The 11,312-nt window shown below is 61.0% G+C and overlaps 1 protein-coding gene across 3 annotated transcripts; it reads right to left on the bottom strand.

The window, feature by feature from the left end:
* Window positions 1-91: 91 nt before the first annotated feature.
* Window positions 92-6,522, bottom strand: SYNC (syncoilin, intermediate filament protein). Of its 3 annotated transcripts, none has more exons than XM_067311645.1 (4): window positions 6,401-6,522; window positions 4,053-5,397; window positions 1,921-2,045; window positions 92-689 (listed from the first exon to the last, which is right to left on the bottom strand). In XM_067311645.1, the coding sequence occupies exons 2-4, from the start codon at window positions 5,388-5,390 to the stop codon at window positions 626-628; spliced, it is 1,527 nt and encodes a 508-aa protein (XP_067167746.1). In that variant the 5' UTR covers window positions 5,391-5,397; window positions 6,401-6,522; the 3' UTR covers window positions 92-625. The 3 variants fall into 3 exon arrangements, with proteins under 3 accessions (XP_067167746.1, XP_067167747.1, XP_067167745.1); XM_067311646.1 differs by lacking the exon at window positions 6,401-6,522 and adding an exon at window positions 5,792-5,990; XM_067311644.1 differs by lacking the exon at window positions 6,401-6,522 and adding an exon at window positions 5,659-5,778.
* Window positions 6,523-11,312: the final 4,790 nt, after the last annotated feature.

The raw sequence follows: 11,312 nt of genomic DNA, 5'->3' as shown, positions 1-11,312 counted from the left end.
CATGAATAATTGGATACCTTACAGGCGCCTTGGTTTGATCATAGGAGCTTGTTATTTTCTCTTTGAGACAGAGGTTTGAGAAATAAAAGGATCCTTAAACTCTGGCCTTTATTTTCAGTGTGAGACTTTATAGAAAGTTGAAACCATTTATCCACAAATTTCAGTTTGTGGCCCACATTGAACATGTCACAATACAGCAGAGACCCATTGAACTACAAAAGAAAATCCTGTTAAAAGGATAAAGCTTCTCTTCCATGTAAACGTTAAAAATCAAACCCCTAACACAGGCTTCCAGAACAATACTTTCTGCACAAGCTTATACAATCCATCCATGGAACAAGACAAGATACATTTTTCCAAACACAGCAAAACATACATCTGTTATTCTTCATATATGTCTATTTTCAGTGCAAGTATACTTTGCTCTGCTCCTCTCTGGAAAAGCAGTTTTATTAGAAGATCAGCAGCAGCACCTCAAGAAATACAAACAAGCAAATGATTGTCTAGTATTCCTGATTTTAGGCAGCTGCTATACATCAGGTGGGCTAAGCAGCAAGAGGGAAATGTCCCCTGCAGATGCCTCTGTCCTTCCCTTTTGCTAAAAAGGGGGAAAAGTCCATCATTCCTAATAGTCTTGGTCTGCTTTTTCTTCTGATTTGCAAAGGTGTCCATAGATTTCTAAGCAGCCCCTGTATGGGTAGAAAGTACGTTTAGGCTACTGAATACTTACATGAAGTGCTCTACCCGGAGAAAGCAGGGGATGGGGATGTAAGCTGTATCTGAAAAGCGTTCTTCCTTCTCACAGTATGGAAGAAAAGTAATCTGGTGAGAAGCTGGCTAAAAGCATGGTCAGGTGAGCCTGCAGACCCAACCCAGGCCTTCTAGAGACAAATGAGGAACTAGCAGAAAGGCAGCAACGTAATCTTTGGTGTAAGCTATGGGAGAAGGCAGCTCTGAGACATGCTTAACTCTGAGATTCCCCCGTTCACATGTGAAACTTAATGAGGTGGTCTAACATTTAAGAAGTCTTATGCTCTGTCACTTCCACTGATGGCAATTCATAGATTCCCAGGAGTTACGAGACTGTGTTGCTGCTGCACCCAGGCTTAAATATTGGCCTCTACCCAAGTAGCAAAGACATACGGTTGCTGGTATCTGTTCAGGATCCTGAATACAATTACTCTTGTTCATAAACATTAAGAGAATGTCTGGTGCCATGACAGGCTAAAACAGAGATATGTGCATAAAATAAAACTATATCTACTTGTGGTAGGGAATATCCTTCCATGGCACATTTGCATGAGCAACTTTGGAGGAGGAAAAGTGGGAAAAGGATGCTGTAGTAACAGTGAAGCTACAGAAAATGGTTAAGAGTGTGTACAACTGTGACTGGAGTAATACGTAAGAATGCAAAGTTTGGTAAGTAAAATAGTCCACAAACTTATGATCATTTTCTGGAGCTTTAAAATATCCCATATAATAAAGTTAAGTCCTGAGCAAAGCCAGCAGTATGGATTCACAAGTAGAAAACAGTTCTTTGTTGATGAAGAACATCCACAGTAGTTTTTCCCAAACTTAAAACTCAGCTCTTTTCCGTATGTCGCTAAGGGAACAGCTAATTTTTAAATTGCCAGACCTGTTTCTTGGAAAACAATCTCTAAAATTGTACAGAAATTTCCATCAAATTACTATTCGCTGTAGGGTAAAGGGTCCGGAATTTCCACTGTGCTACCACAACAGACTCCTTGTTCACACAACTTCCTCTTGCACAGGACCTGGGAGCCAAAGATTTAGCTGTCTAAGAGCAATATAACCACCACCTAGAGCGGGAGCCTCGTTCCAGTGCGTTCTCCATCGCACTCCTCCTTGCTGCCCTGCCACACAGCTCTGCCTCAACAAAGTAAAGAGAAACAGACTGACTTGTAAATGGAGAGCTCCTGGTGGAGGCTGGTCCTCAGCTCTTCCAGCTCTTGATTCTTGCGCTGCTGAAGCTGCACGCCGTTCTTCAGCTCTTTCAGCCTGTCTTCCAGCTCCTCAACTTGTTCCTGGGGGTTGAAAAGATGAGACTGGATTATTTGGGGGGGGGGGGCAGGCTGGTTCAGAGCCTGTGGTCAGCTGTTGCTGACGCCCGCGTGGGGGAAATGAAACGCCTGCGTGTGCTGTTGGTCTGGGCAAGCGTAACCAGGCTGATGGTTGGCCAACCAAGGTCTTAAAAAACCTCCGCAAAAAGCTTTGTTTTCCTAGCAAGGCGGAAGCTTGGGCTTAAATGTAATGCATCGGTTCCTTAGGCTTTTCTCTGCTGGTGGGGTGTTTCTCTAACCCTCATTTTTTAATGCATTATTTTATCCCTTAGTCTATTTTGTGTGTGTTGTGAAAAGCTATCAGAAATATGTAAAACTGCAACTCAGCAAAGATAAACAAGGAATTCAGGAAAAGAAGGAACCTCCCGAGGGACTTCCCAAAGTCCTGTCGTCCCGAGTGAGAACGGAGCCTGACGTTTCAACGAGCAGGGCCGCGGGCGGCGGGGACGCGGTGCCGTCGCTCATGCCGCAGCGCGTCTTGGGACGCAGCGGCCGTCGCCTGCCAGGACGTTTTCAGCAGGGAGGAAAAGCGACGGCGGAGGGGGAAATCAGCTTCTAGAAGCTGCTTCGAGCCAACCTGGGGAAGAGAGCAACCCCGGGCCGAGAAGCAGGGAGTGTCGAAGGGCTGGAGATTAATTGCGGAGCCTCTTTGCCAAATGCGCTCTTGGAGATATTGAATTGCTTTTTCTCCCAAGGCAAGAAGAAGCGGGGGGGACGCGCGGCACTGCCCTTGCGCTTGCTTATAAATAACGCCGGCGGGGAGGCAGCCCGGCCCCGGGGGCCGCGGGAGGCGAGCCTCATCCTGGCAGCGGGAAGGGGCAGGCGGCCAGGCAGGGCTTTCGCCAGGGAGCAGCTGCCAGACCTGGCCGGGCAGGGTTTGGCTTTTAAAGGAGAACCACCTTCGTTTAAAGCCGTTTTCTTTTCCGTGCACCTTACTTAGACCCCGCGCTGGTCCCAGGGAATGCAGAGCCGCGGCGTGGACGCTGCGTCTGCCTCCCGCGCTCACCCCGAGGGGCAGCCCGGAGACCTGAGCGGATCACCTCCGCTTCCTTTCCCCCCTTGGTGCTTTTGCTGCTTCTAATCCCTTGTGGTGTCGGAATGCCTCTCCCTGAGCACTTCACACCCATAAGCCAAGGTGGCTCTAGGCACACGTGCCTTTTCAGTCCCTCCATGTGCCGGGGTGGCACCAGCAGCCGCAAGCCCGGGCGCCCGGTTCAGAAGTGCATCTTCTCCCCTGGACGCGTCTAAACTCGGCAGAGGCGAGCTCCTGCGGTGCTCCGACTGCCAAAGCTTTATCCAAATCGGCAGACTGCTGACCGGGCGTGGGCCTGGCTTGGAGACCTTTTTGCTCATGTTTGCACTAAGGCTTAAGTTTTTTCATATTTAACATCCAATCCAAGCAAAATATGCAAGTCACAGTGCTGGTTTAGACTTATATACGCATATATATACTTATATATGCAGGTCACACTGCGTTTTATACTTGGAGGCTCCCTTAGAGGTACAAACTAAATCCCTTGAGAGAAAAGTGCATGTTGAATGTCTGTGCTAGGTGTCTTTACTCCCTAGCACTGCTCAGCTCGGCTGGGATCTCGCTCTGGGAAGGGAATTTCACTTCTCTGCTTTTACCTGCTCCCCGGGCCCGAAAGCAATGAGAATAAAATCAGGAGACTGTTTTCCCTGGCAGTTTGTCAGGGTGAACCCTCAGCACTTTCCCACCGTGTCCCTCTAATCTCAGCTCGCCCGGCGGCTGCTGCTTCGCCTGGCCCCTGCCGGGGAGCGGGGATGCATCTGGATTTGCCCAGCAGGAGATATTTGCCCTTACCCTGCTCATCCCCCGCCATCCCGCCCCTCGGCTCTGCGGCTAAGCTCTCCAATATCCGCATTTTTGCTAGCGGTAAAGGATGGTTCCCGGGTCTTTCCGAAGCACGCACGGAGACAGCCCCAGCCCCGGCGCGGCGGCACGCGTACCCGGTACTGCCCGACTTCTTCGTCCCGCTTCTGCTTGGCGAGCGCGATCTGCTCCTCCAGGCTCCTGTTCTGCAGCCGCAGGCGGCTGACCTCGCTCTGCAAGGGCCGCAGGGCCTCCTTCATGCCCTGGATCTCCCCCTGCACCTCCTGCAGCGCCTTGGCGCCGGCCTCGCGCCGCTCCAGCAGCCGCAGCAGCTGCGGCTCGTAGTGCTCCTCCAGCCCGCGGCGGCTCTCCGCCACGAAGCTCTCGAACGCCACCGACAGCCGGCGGCTCTCCTGCAGGTAATGGTTGTCCCGCCGGCACGGCGGCGTCTCCAGCTGCTGCCTCACCTCCTCCTTCTCCTTCTCGCAGCTCTCCTTGAGCCGGGCCAGCTCCTCCGAGAGCTGCCCGGCCCGGGACTCCAGCTCGCCGCGGTAGGCGGCGAACTGGCCCAGGTCGTGCCGCCTGCTTTCCAGCCGGTACTGGCAGGCCACGCACTCCTTCGTCACCTTGAACAGCTTCTGCTTGATCTGCCGGATCTCGTCCTTCAGGTTGTCCCGCTCCAGCTCCACCTTGGCCAGCAGCCTGTAGGCGGCCAGGATCTCCTCGTGGGCCTGTCGGATCTCCTGCAGGGCCGGCTCGCGGAGCAGCGCCAGCTCCCGGATCAGGCTGTCTCGCTCCTTCTCCAGCTGCTCCACGGCTTCGATGCACTCTTGGAAGTAGTCGCCCAGCTCTTCCATGGTGAGGCACCGGTGCTCCGAGCCCTCGGCGGCCCCGTCTGCGTCCACTTCCAATGGGACCCCTGCGTTGTCTGCGTCTGCGTCCAGCGGGACCCCTGCCCCGTCTGCATCCGCTTCCCATGGGATTCCTGCTCCAGCTGCGCCCACGTACAGTGGGATTCCTGCCCTGTCTGCATCTACATCCAGCAGGATCCCCGCTCCATCTGCATCCACTTCCCATGGGATCCCTGCCCCATCTGCATCCACATCCAGTGGGATCCCTGCTCCATCTGCATGCAGTCCCCATGGGATCTCTGCTCCGTCTTCATCCACCTCCAGTGGGATCTCTGCTCCGTCTGCACCCAGCTCCAGCGGGGTCCCTGCCCCGTCCGCACCCCCCTCCAGCAGGCTCCCCGGCATGTTTAGCTTCAAGGAGGGGTCTGCGAGAGCCGCCTGCAGCCCCCGGCAGGTGTCCGGGCCGCCCACATCCGCCGGAGCAGCCGTCGCACCCGCTGCGGGCTCCAAAGGGCCATGTGAGACGCCCGGCTCCAGAGGCGAGCCCGCCGCCGCTCCCTCCGGGACCAGGGATGCTCCCGCCTCGTCCACGTGCAGCTCCGGCGGGGGCTCTGCCGCTGCCATCAGGTCCCTGGAAATGAGAGGTGACGTGAATTAGAGCAACGATTGCAACAGGTCTCAGCTTTTCCTCCCCGCCCGGCGAGACACGGGCTCCCGGCAGGGGCTGCGCTGGGGACGCCGGCCGCGGCCCTTCCCGTGTCATCCCGGGGCCGTGACACCCCACCGGCAATGCCACCCGCGCCGCCGGGGACAGTTCTGCCTTTGACGTTTCCCCCGAGCTGTCGGCTTTAGCGCGCACCGACACAAAGGAATAAAAACCCCTCGGACTGACCGACCGGGATGCGGGAAGAGCAAATCGTTCAAAGCCCGGCAGCTCCGCCGGTCCCGAGGAACGAGCCCGTCGGCCCCGGGGCCAGCTCGCCTTTGCAGCGTCATGGAGCCGGTCGCGCCCCCCCGGACCCTACCTGCCGCTGCCACCGCAAAATCCCGGGGTGTCGCCTGCAGCCGGCCGCTGCGGGAGAAGGATCCCTGGGGGAGCGCCGGGGGCTTTCCGGCAGTGCCGGGGCCGGCGGCGCGAGGATGCTCGCACCTCGGCGGCCCCGAGCGCCGGCGGCCCTGCAGGCTGAGCTAATGTCTAGTCATCCTCGGAGGAATGAGCGCAGGCTGGCACTACAACGGCTTTAAGGAAAGAACTGATTTTCACCGATACTTTCTCTCCTAATAAGGTAGTTTTCTGCAGCGATGACACATCACAGCCTCGGACCAGGCTGCCCGTCCGTTGGAGCCCCGGGAAGCGCGGGAAAAGGTGGGGAGAGGGCTCCGCTTCGTTTTCCTTTTCGGGTGCCAACACTTATTTTTCAAACTTCTCGGCGGCTCGGTGGCGGCGGCGGCGCGGGGGGGGGGAAGGGGGGCGGCGGCCTCCGTCGCCCGCGCGGGGCTCGCTCCCACCCCGCCGCCCCTCCTCGCCGGGACCCCCCGGCCGGCGGCGCTCGGGGTCCCCGGCGGCGGCCGATCCCCCCCCCCCCGGCGGCCCCCCCGGGGCCCGACCCCGCCGGCGCCGGGGCTGCTCCTACCTTGCTCTCCGGGAGCCCGGTGCCTCCCGCCCGGCTCGGCGCAGGGGTTCGGCATGGGGCGGGCGGGCGATATTAATAACCGGCGCTGGAAATCAGACTCCCCCGAGCAGCCGCCGCCGCGCGCCGAGGCCAGCTGCGGTGCCAGGCTGCCGCCCTCCCTCCGCCCGGGGGGGAGGAGGGGGAGGAGGAGGAGGAGGAGGAGGAGGAGGGCGGGGAAGGCCGCGCCGCGCTCCCCGGCATCCCCAGCCGCAGGGGCCGGCTGCGGCCGCCGCGTCCCCAGGGAGCATCCTGGGCTCGGATGCTTGATTTCAGGGGGAGGTTTTTCCTTGTGCAGCCTCCAACCTGCCCCTTCCCAGAGGCGCCGGATCCCCCTTCCCGGAGACGCAGGGAGCCGGGGGACGCCGGGGTCCCCGCTACCAGCACAGCCTCCCTCGGGGCACGTGCCGGGTCTGCGCCTGCTCCCGGATGGGGAAAGGCCGGAGGATGCACCGGAGCGCGGCAGGGCCTGCCGAGGTGCCTCGGCCGCATCCCGCGGGATCCCCCCGTTATCCTTCACGGCAGCATGTTAATAAACCCAGCGGCAGCGTCACGGGTGCCCGGGGCGCCTGGGCAAGCGCCACCCCGGAGCACGGGCGCCGCGCGGGGCGGGAAAGGCCGCGGAAAAGCGGAACGCGCCCTACCTCCGCTCCGGCCCCCACGCCTGCCCCGCGCCCGGCGGCTCCCCAGGAAGTTGCCGCTCAGGAAGTTGCCAGCTTACGTGCCCCAAAACCGCCGGGCGCCGCAGCTTGTGACATCGCTGCCGCCGGCCCGTGCCCGGCTGCGGAAGGAGGGGAAAAAGCTGCTTTTCTTCTTTCTTTTCTTTCGCAGCCCTGGTGCTTTTTCCGGCACCTTTTTTTCCTCTGCCCCCTCTTTCCCTCCTTCTCCGCGAAGCGCCGCTATTTGTGCAGAGACTTTTGACTCAACGGGAGAGGAATGCCGTTAATTCGGACAAGTTGCGTGTATAAATATATATCTATATCTGCAAGCGCCAAGGGGAAAAAGCGGTGGGTCATGAGGGCCGGGTGCTGCGAACCCTTGTAGGGGAGGGAGGAGAGAAATGGGAGCGCCGGCCGGTCGGGAGCTTCATCTGAACCTCTGCCAAGGGGCGGCGGGGGATTGAGGCGGCTCAGCTGTTCCCCTCCTCGTAAGCGGATAGCCCTGGCCGCTCGGGGCTGTTTTGTGGATATAGCTAGGCAACGGCCGGCTCGGGTGTCGGCGGCGGGCAGGGGCGCATGCCCGGGCACCCGCCGCGCTCCCCAAAAGCGCCCGGACGCCCGCGGCTCCCGCGGCTCCTGCAGCCGGGAGAAACGCTGCCGTGCGCGAACCGCCGCGGCCTCTTGGACTTTGCTCCGCCAAACAGCAGCGCCAGGGACTTATCGGCGGTGCTGCCGGAGGGGAAGAGCAAAAGGCGGGGGCATATTTAAAAGACTGAATGTTCCAGCTGTTCAAAAAAGAAAGAAAAAAAAAAGAAATCACGGCGTCTCTCATCGCTCCGCGTCGGTTGCTGGGGCTTTCTCAGGGTTGGACCTGGCAAACTACTAAAAATAGCTGGTCACCACCGAGAGCAGAAAGCACACTCAGGTCGTCTTTTTCCCTCCGCCTCGTTTAACCACTGCTGGTGCTCGCCGTCCTCGCTCCCGCGCTGGATTCCCCCTCTCCGCCACCGGCCGCAGACACGGCCCTGGGCAGCGCATGGGGCCTCGCGGGTGTGCGAGCTGCAAGCTGATCCCACGGGGAAAAGGTGAACCACCACCAGAGCCAGGAGTGCTTCCAGAGAGGGATCCCACCTAGCAGGGAGGCTGCGCAGGGCGCCGGCTCCCGCTCCCCGGCTCCCCGGTGTTGCCCCTGGGCCGCGGTCCGGATGGTGGCGGTGCCCCGCTGCTGCCCCTTGCCATGCTGGAGCGGAGGGCACTGATTTATTGCCTGCATGGGAGGCCACGCGGAGCTGGGAATGCCGGGACTTTCACCGGGAGCCAATGGGCCAGATGCTGCCAGCCCACTGGGGTCACCTGTGCCAAGGGCTGGGAGGAAGAGGAGGAGGAGGAAGGAGGCTAAAGCAGGCAGGGACCCCGCTGGGGCTGGGGGGAGCCGGAGGTGCCGTTGGCATCCCGTGGACCGCGCGTATGCGTGTGCATGTGTGCGTGCATGTGTGTGTGCATGCATGTGTGTGTGCATGTGTGTGTGCATACATGTGTGCATGCATGTGCATGCGTGTGCAAGCGTGTGCAAGCGTGCGGGATAGCAACCGAGAGCAGCTGCAGATCAGCCAGCCCGCGGCGCGCGTGCGTGGCCCAGCACGCCCGAGCAATGCCGCACTAACAAGCCGTCGCAGCTGAAGCCTGGCTCGTACGGGCAGCCCTGCGGCATCAGCAGCGCCGTGTGCCGCCGTGCCGGAGCTGCCAGGGCTGGCACGGGGGAGGCCTTCGGAACGCCCGGCGCCCGAGGATGCTCACGGCCCAGGGGCTCTTTTATAAGACCTGCTTTTAGAACAGCAAGCCTGGCTCTGATTTCAAGCACCGCGACGGTCTCTGAGTCCTGCTGGCCTCTAACAGGGCCAGCGGTGCCGGGGCGCACACGGGCCGGGCTCGTGCCGGGCTTTTCCCCACCCCGAGGAAGGCGGTGGGGAGCAGTGACGCCGGCCCCGCTCCCGGCCCCGCGGTGCTGCCGGGCGCGACGGCCGCCATCCGGCCCGGCAAGGACCTTGTCCCGGCCGCCACGGAGGCGTTAATGAGTAACGAGGCTGCGCCGGGAACCGGCGGGCGCCCGGCCCGCAGCGATGCTCCTCCGGCGCCGGGAAAGAAACAGGGCAGAAAAGGGGAAAAGGGGCTTTTTCCCGCAGGGGCGGCTCCAAAGCCAGCGCCTGGGAAAGGGGGCGAAGCCGCACCCCACGCGTCGGCCCTCGCCCCCAGCCCATGAGTGCGGCGGCGAGAGGAGCCCGTGCGGCGCCGGCCAGCGGCCTGGAGGTGCTGGGGTACGTCGTTCGGACCGAATCCTCTCCATCGCCGCTGCGTTTAGGGCCAGTGAGCGGAAGCTGTTCCTCCGGGACAATTTGGGGAAGCTTCATGGCGGCCCGGAGAAGGAGGCAGGGTCTGTGGCCGGCGTCTCCGGCACCGCGTGGTCCTTTGGGCCAGGGACGCTCCGTCCGGAGCGTTTCTCCCGCTGCCTGGGTGCAGGAGAAGCTTCCCAGGCCCTCGCGGGAAGCGCTTTTATTTGAGGGAACTCCTGTAATTTCCTTCCCTGCCTGGATGGTGACGGAGGGGATGCCGAGAGCCTCCCGCAGACTAGCTGAGGGAGAGGGAATTGCGTTGGAGCTTGGGAGAAGGCATGAGCAGAGCTCGTGTGCCCTAGCAGAGCGCGGGGCTCGCCCGACGCTGCAGAGCCGAGCGGGGAGCCGAGCGGAGCCGAGCGGAGCCGCTTCACTGCGATGCAGACCGCGGCCGGAAAACAGCCTGTCGCCAGGCTCCTGCAGGGGCCTTTTCTGCCCCCTCCTAGGGATTACCAGAAAAAGGGTGTTTTCCTCTGTTTCCATCCCCATCTCCTCTCCCAGATGGTCTGACGAGGGCGGTTTCCCTGGAGGGCAACTGCTACTCTCATCTCTCTTGCCGCGATGATTTGCCAGTGCCCCATAACTGCGTGCAAAAACATCTTTGAAGCTGGTTCTGTCGCCAGCGTTGCGACCGTCGAACGGCGGCAGGACGCGCAGATCCATGCGAGTCGCGAGACACGACGCCTGCCCCCAAAAGCCGCAGTCCAGCTGGGAGAGAAACGTGCCGGGAAGTTTATAAACTCTTCCAGTCATTTCTAAGTTGGCAAAGCGCTCCTGGCACGCCGCCAGGCTATCTGCGAGCCTCCGCGAGGGGTGCGCTTTAAGTGCACTCTCGCAGCTTTTCCCACCGGGGAATGCATCCGCGCCGCGCTCCGAACCCGACCGCAACGAGAGCGCCGTCGCGCCGGAGCAGCCGCCGCCGTTTCCCCGCAGCGTTCGCCGCCCCCCGCTTCGTTTTGCAGCGCCGCGACATCGCCGCCGGCAGGCGCAGGGGGCCGCGGATCCGCGGAGCGGCTCCCGCCGAGGCCCGAGCGCGGCGTTCGGATGCGACCGGCCGGCCGAGGGCAGAGCAGGGACTCGAGCGATTCTGCTGCTTCACGCTTACAGCGCAGCCTCCAACTTCGGACACCGGGTTTGCTGTTCCAACGCTCCTTTAATCGCTCTTTCCGGGATGCGGGTCTGCCGGTCAATACGGGGAGCTGTGAATATGCCCGGGATCACGTACCAACCGGAGCGGGGAGGTGCAAAACGGCCGCTTTAGCTGCGGCCCGTTGCAGCAGGGAGGGAGCTGCACGACTGCGCTGGCTGCTGCTGCTGCCGCCGCCTCACCCACCCGTCGCGGCCGCGGCGCTAAAGGGCTTTTCTGCGTGTCGCAGCCTGCTCGGCGCGGGCGCGGGGCTGGCGGCGAGGGGCGAAATCCTTTCTGAGCCCCGCCGAGCCGGCGGGATCGAGCCGGCAAAGCTTTCAGGCACCCGCTGCTCTGCAAGCAGGGACTGGTAAAGCGATGTCAAGGCACTGAGGAAAAAAAAAGAAAAAAAATCCTCCGTTGTTTTATTTTCGGGACGTTATTTATTATTAGCAACACGAAGCGGCAGGGCACGAGGTGCTGCACGGGAACGGACGTGCCGCTGCGTGCCGGCGGCCTTGGCGGCACCCGGAGCGCCCGCTCCTGGGACCGTCCCGTGGCCAAGCACCCTCGGGGCCACGGCGAGCTGCGCTCCCCTTCCCCGGGCCCGTGGGAAGCCGGGGGGAAGAGCCCCCCCGGGGCTGGGGACACCCGCCGGGCCCCTCTCAGGCTGTTTTGCTCCGTTTCCCACGGCCCCAGCG

This window comes from Apteryx mantelli, chromosome 27, assembly GCF_036417845.1.
Source record: "Apteryx mantelli isolate bAptMan1 chromosome 27, bAptMan1.hap1, whole genome shotgun sequence".
Lineage (NCBI taxonomy): Eukaryota > Metazoa > Chordata > Aves > Apterygiformes > Apterygidae > Apteryx > Apteryx mantelli.
This window is presented reverse-complemented; position numbering and strand designations above follow the sequence as displayed.

Coding starts and splice junctions, on each gene's coding strand:
- SYNC (XM_067311644.1), bottom strand. CDS start 5,762: ATGACGCTGCAAAGGCGAGCTGGCCCCGGGGCCGACGGGCTCGTTCCT. Junction 2,046..4,052: donor AAGAAGTCGGGCAGTACCGG/GTACGCGTGCCG, acceptor TTCAACCCCCAG/GAACAAGTTGAGGAGCTGGA. Junction 690..1,920: donor CAGGAGCTCTCCATTTACAA/GTCAGTCTGTTT, acceptor CTACCCATACAG/GGGCTGCTTAGAAATCTATG.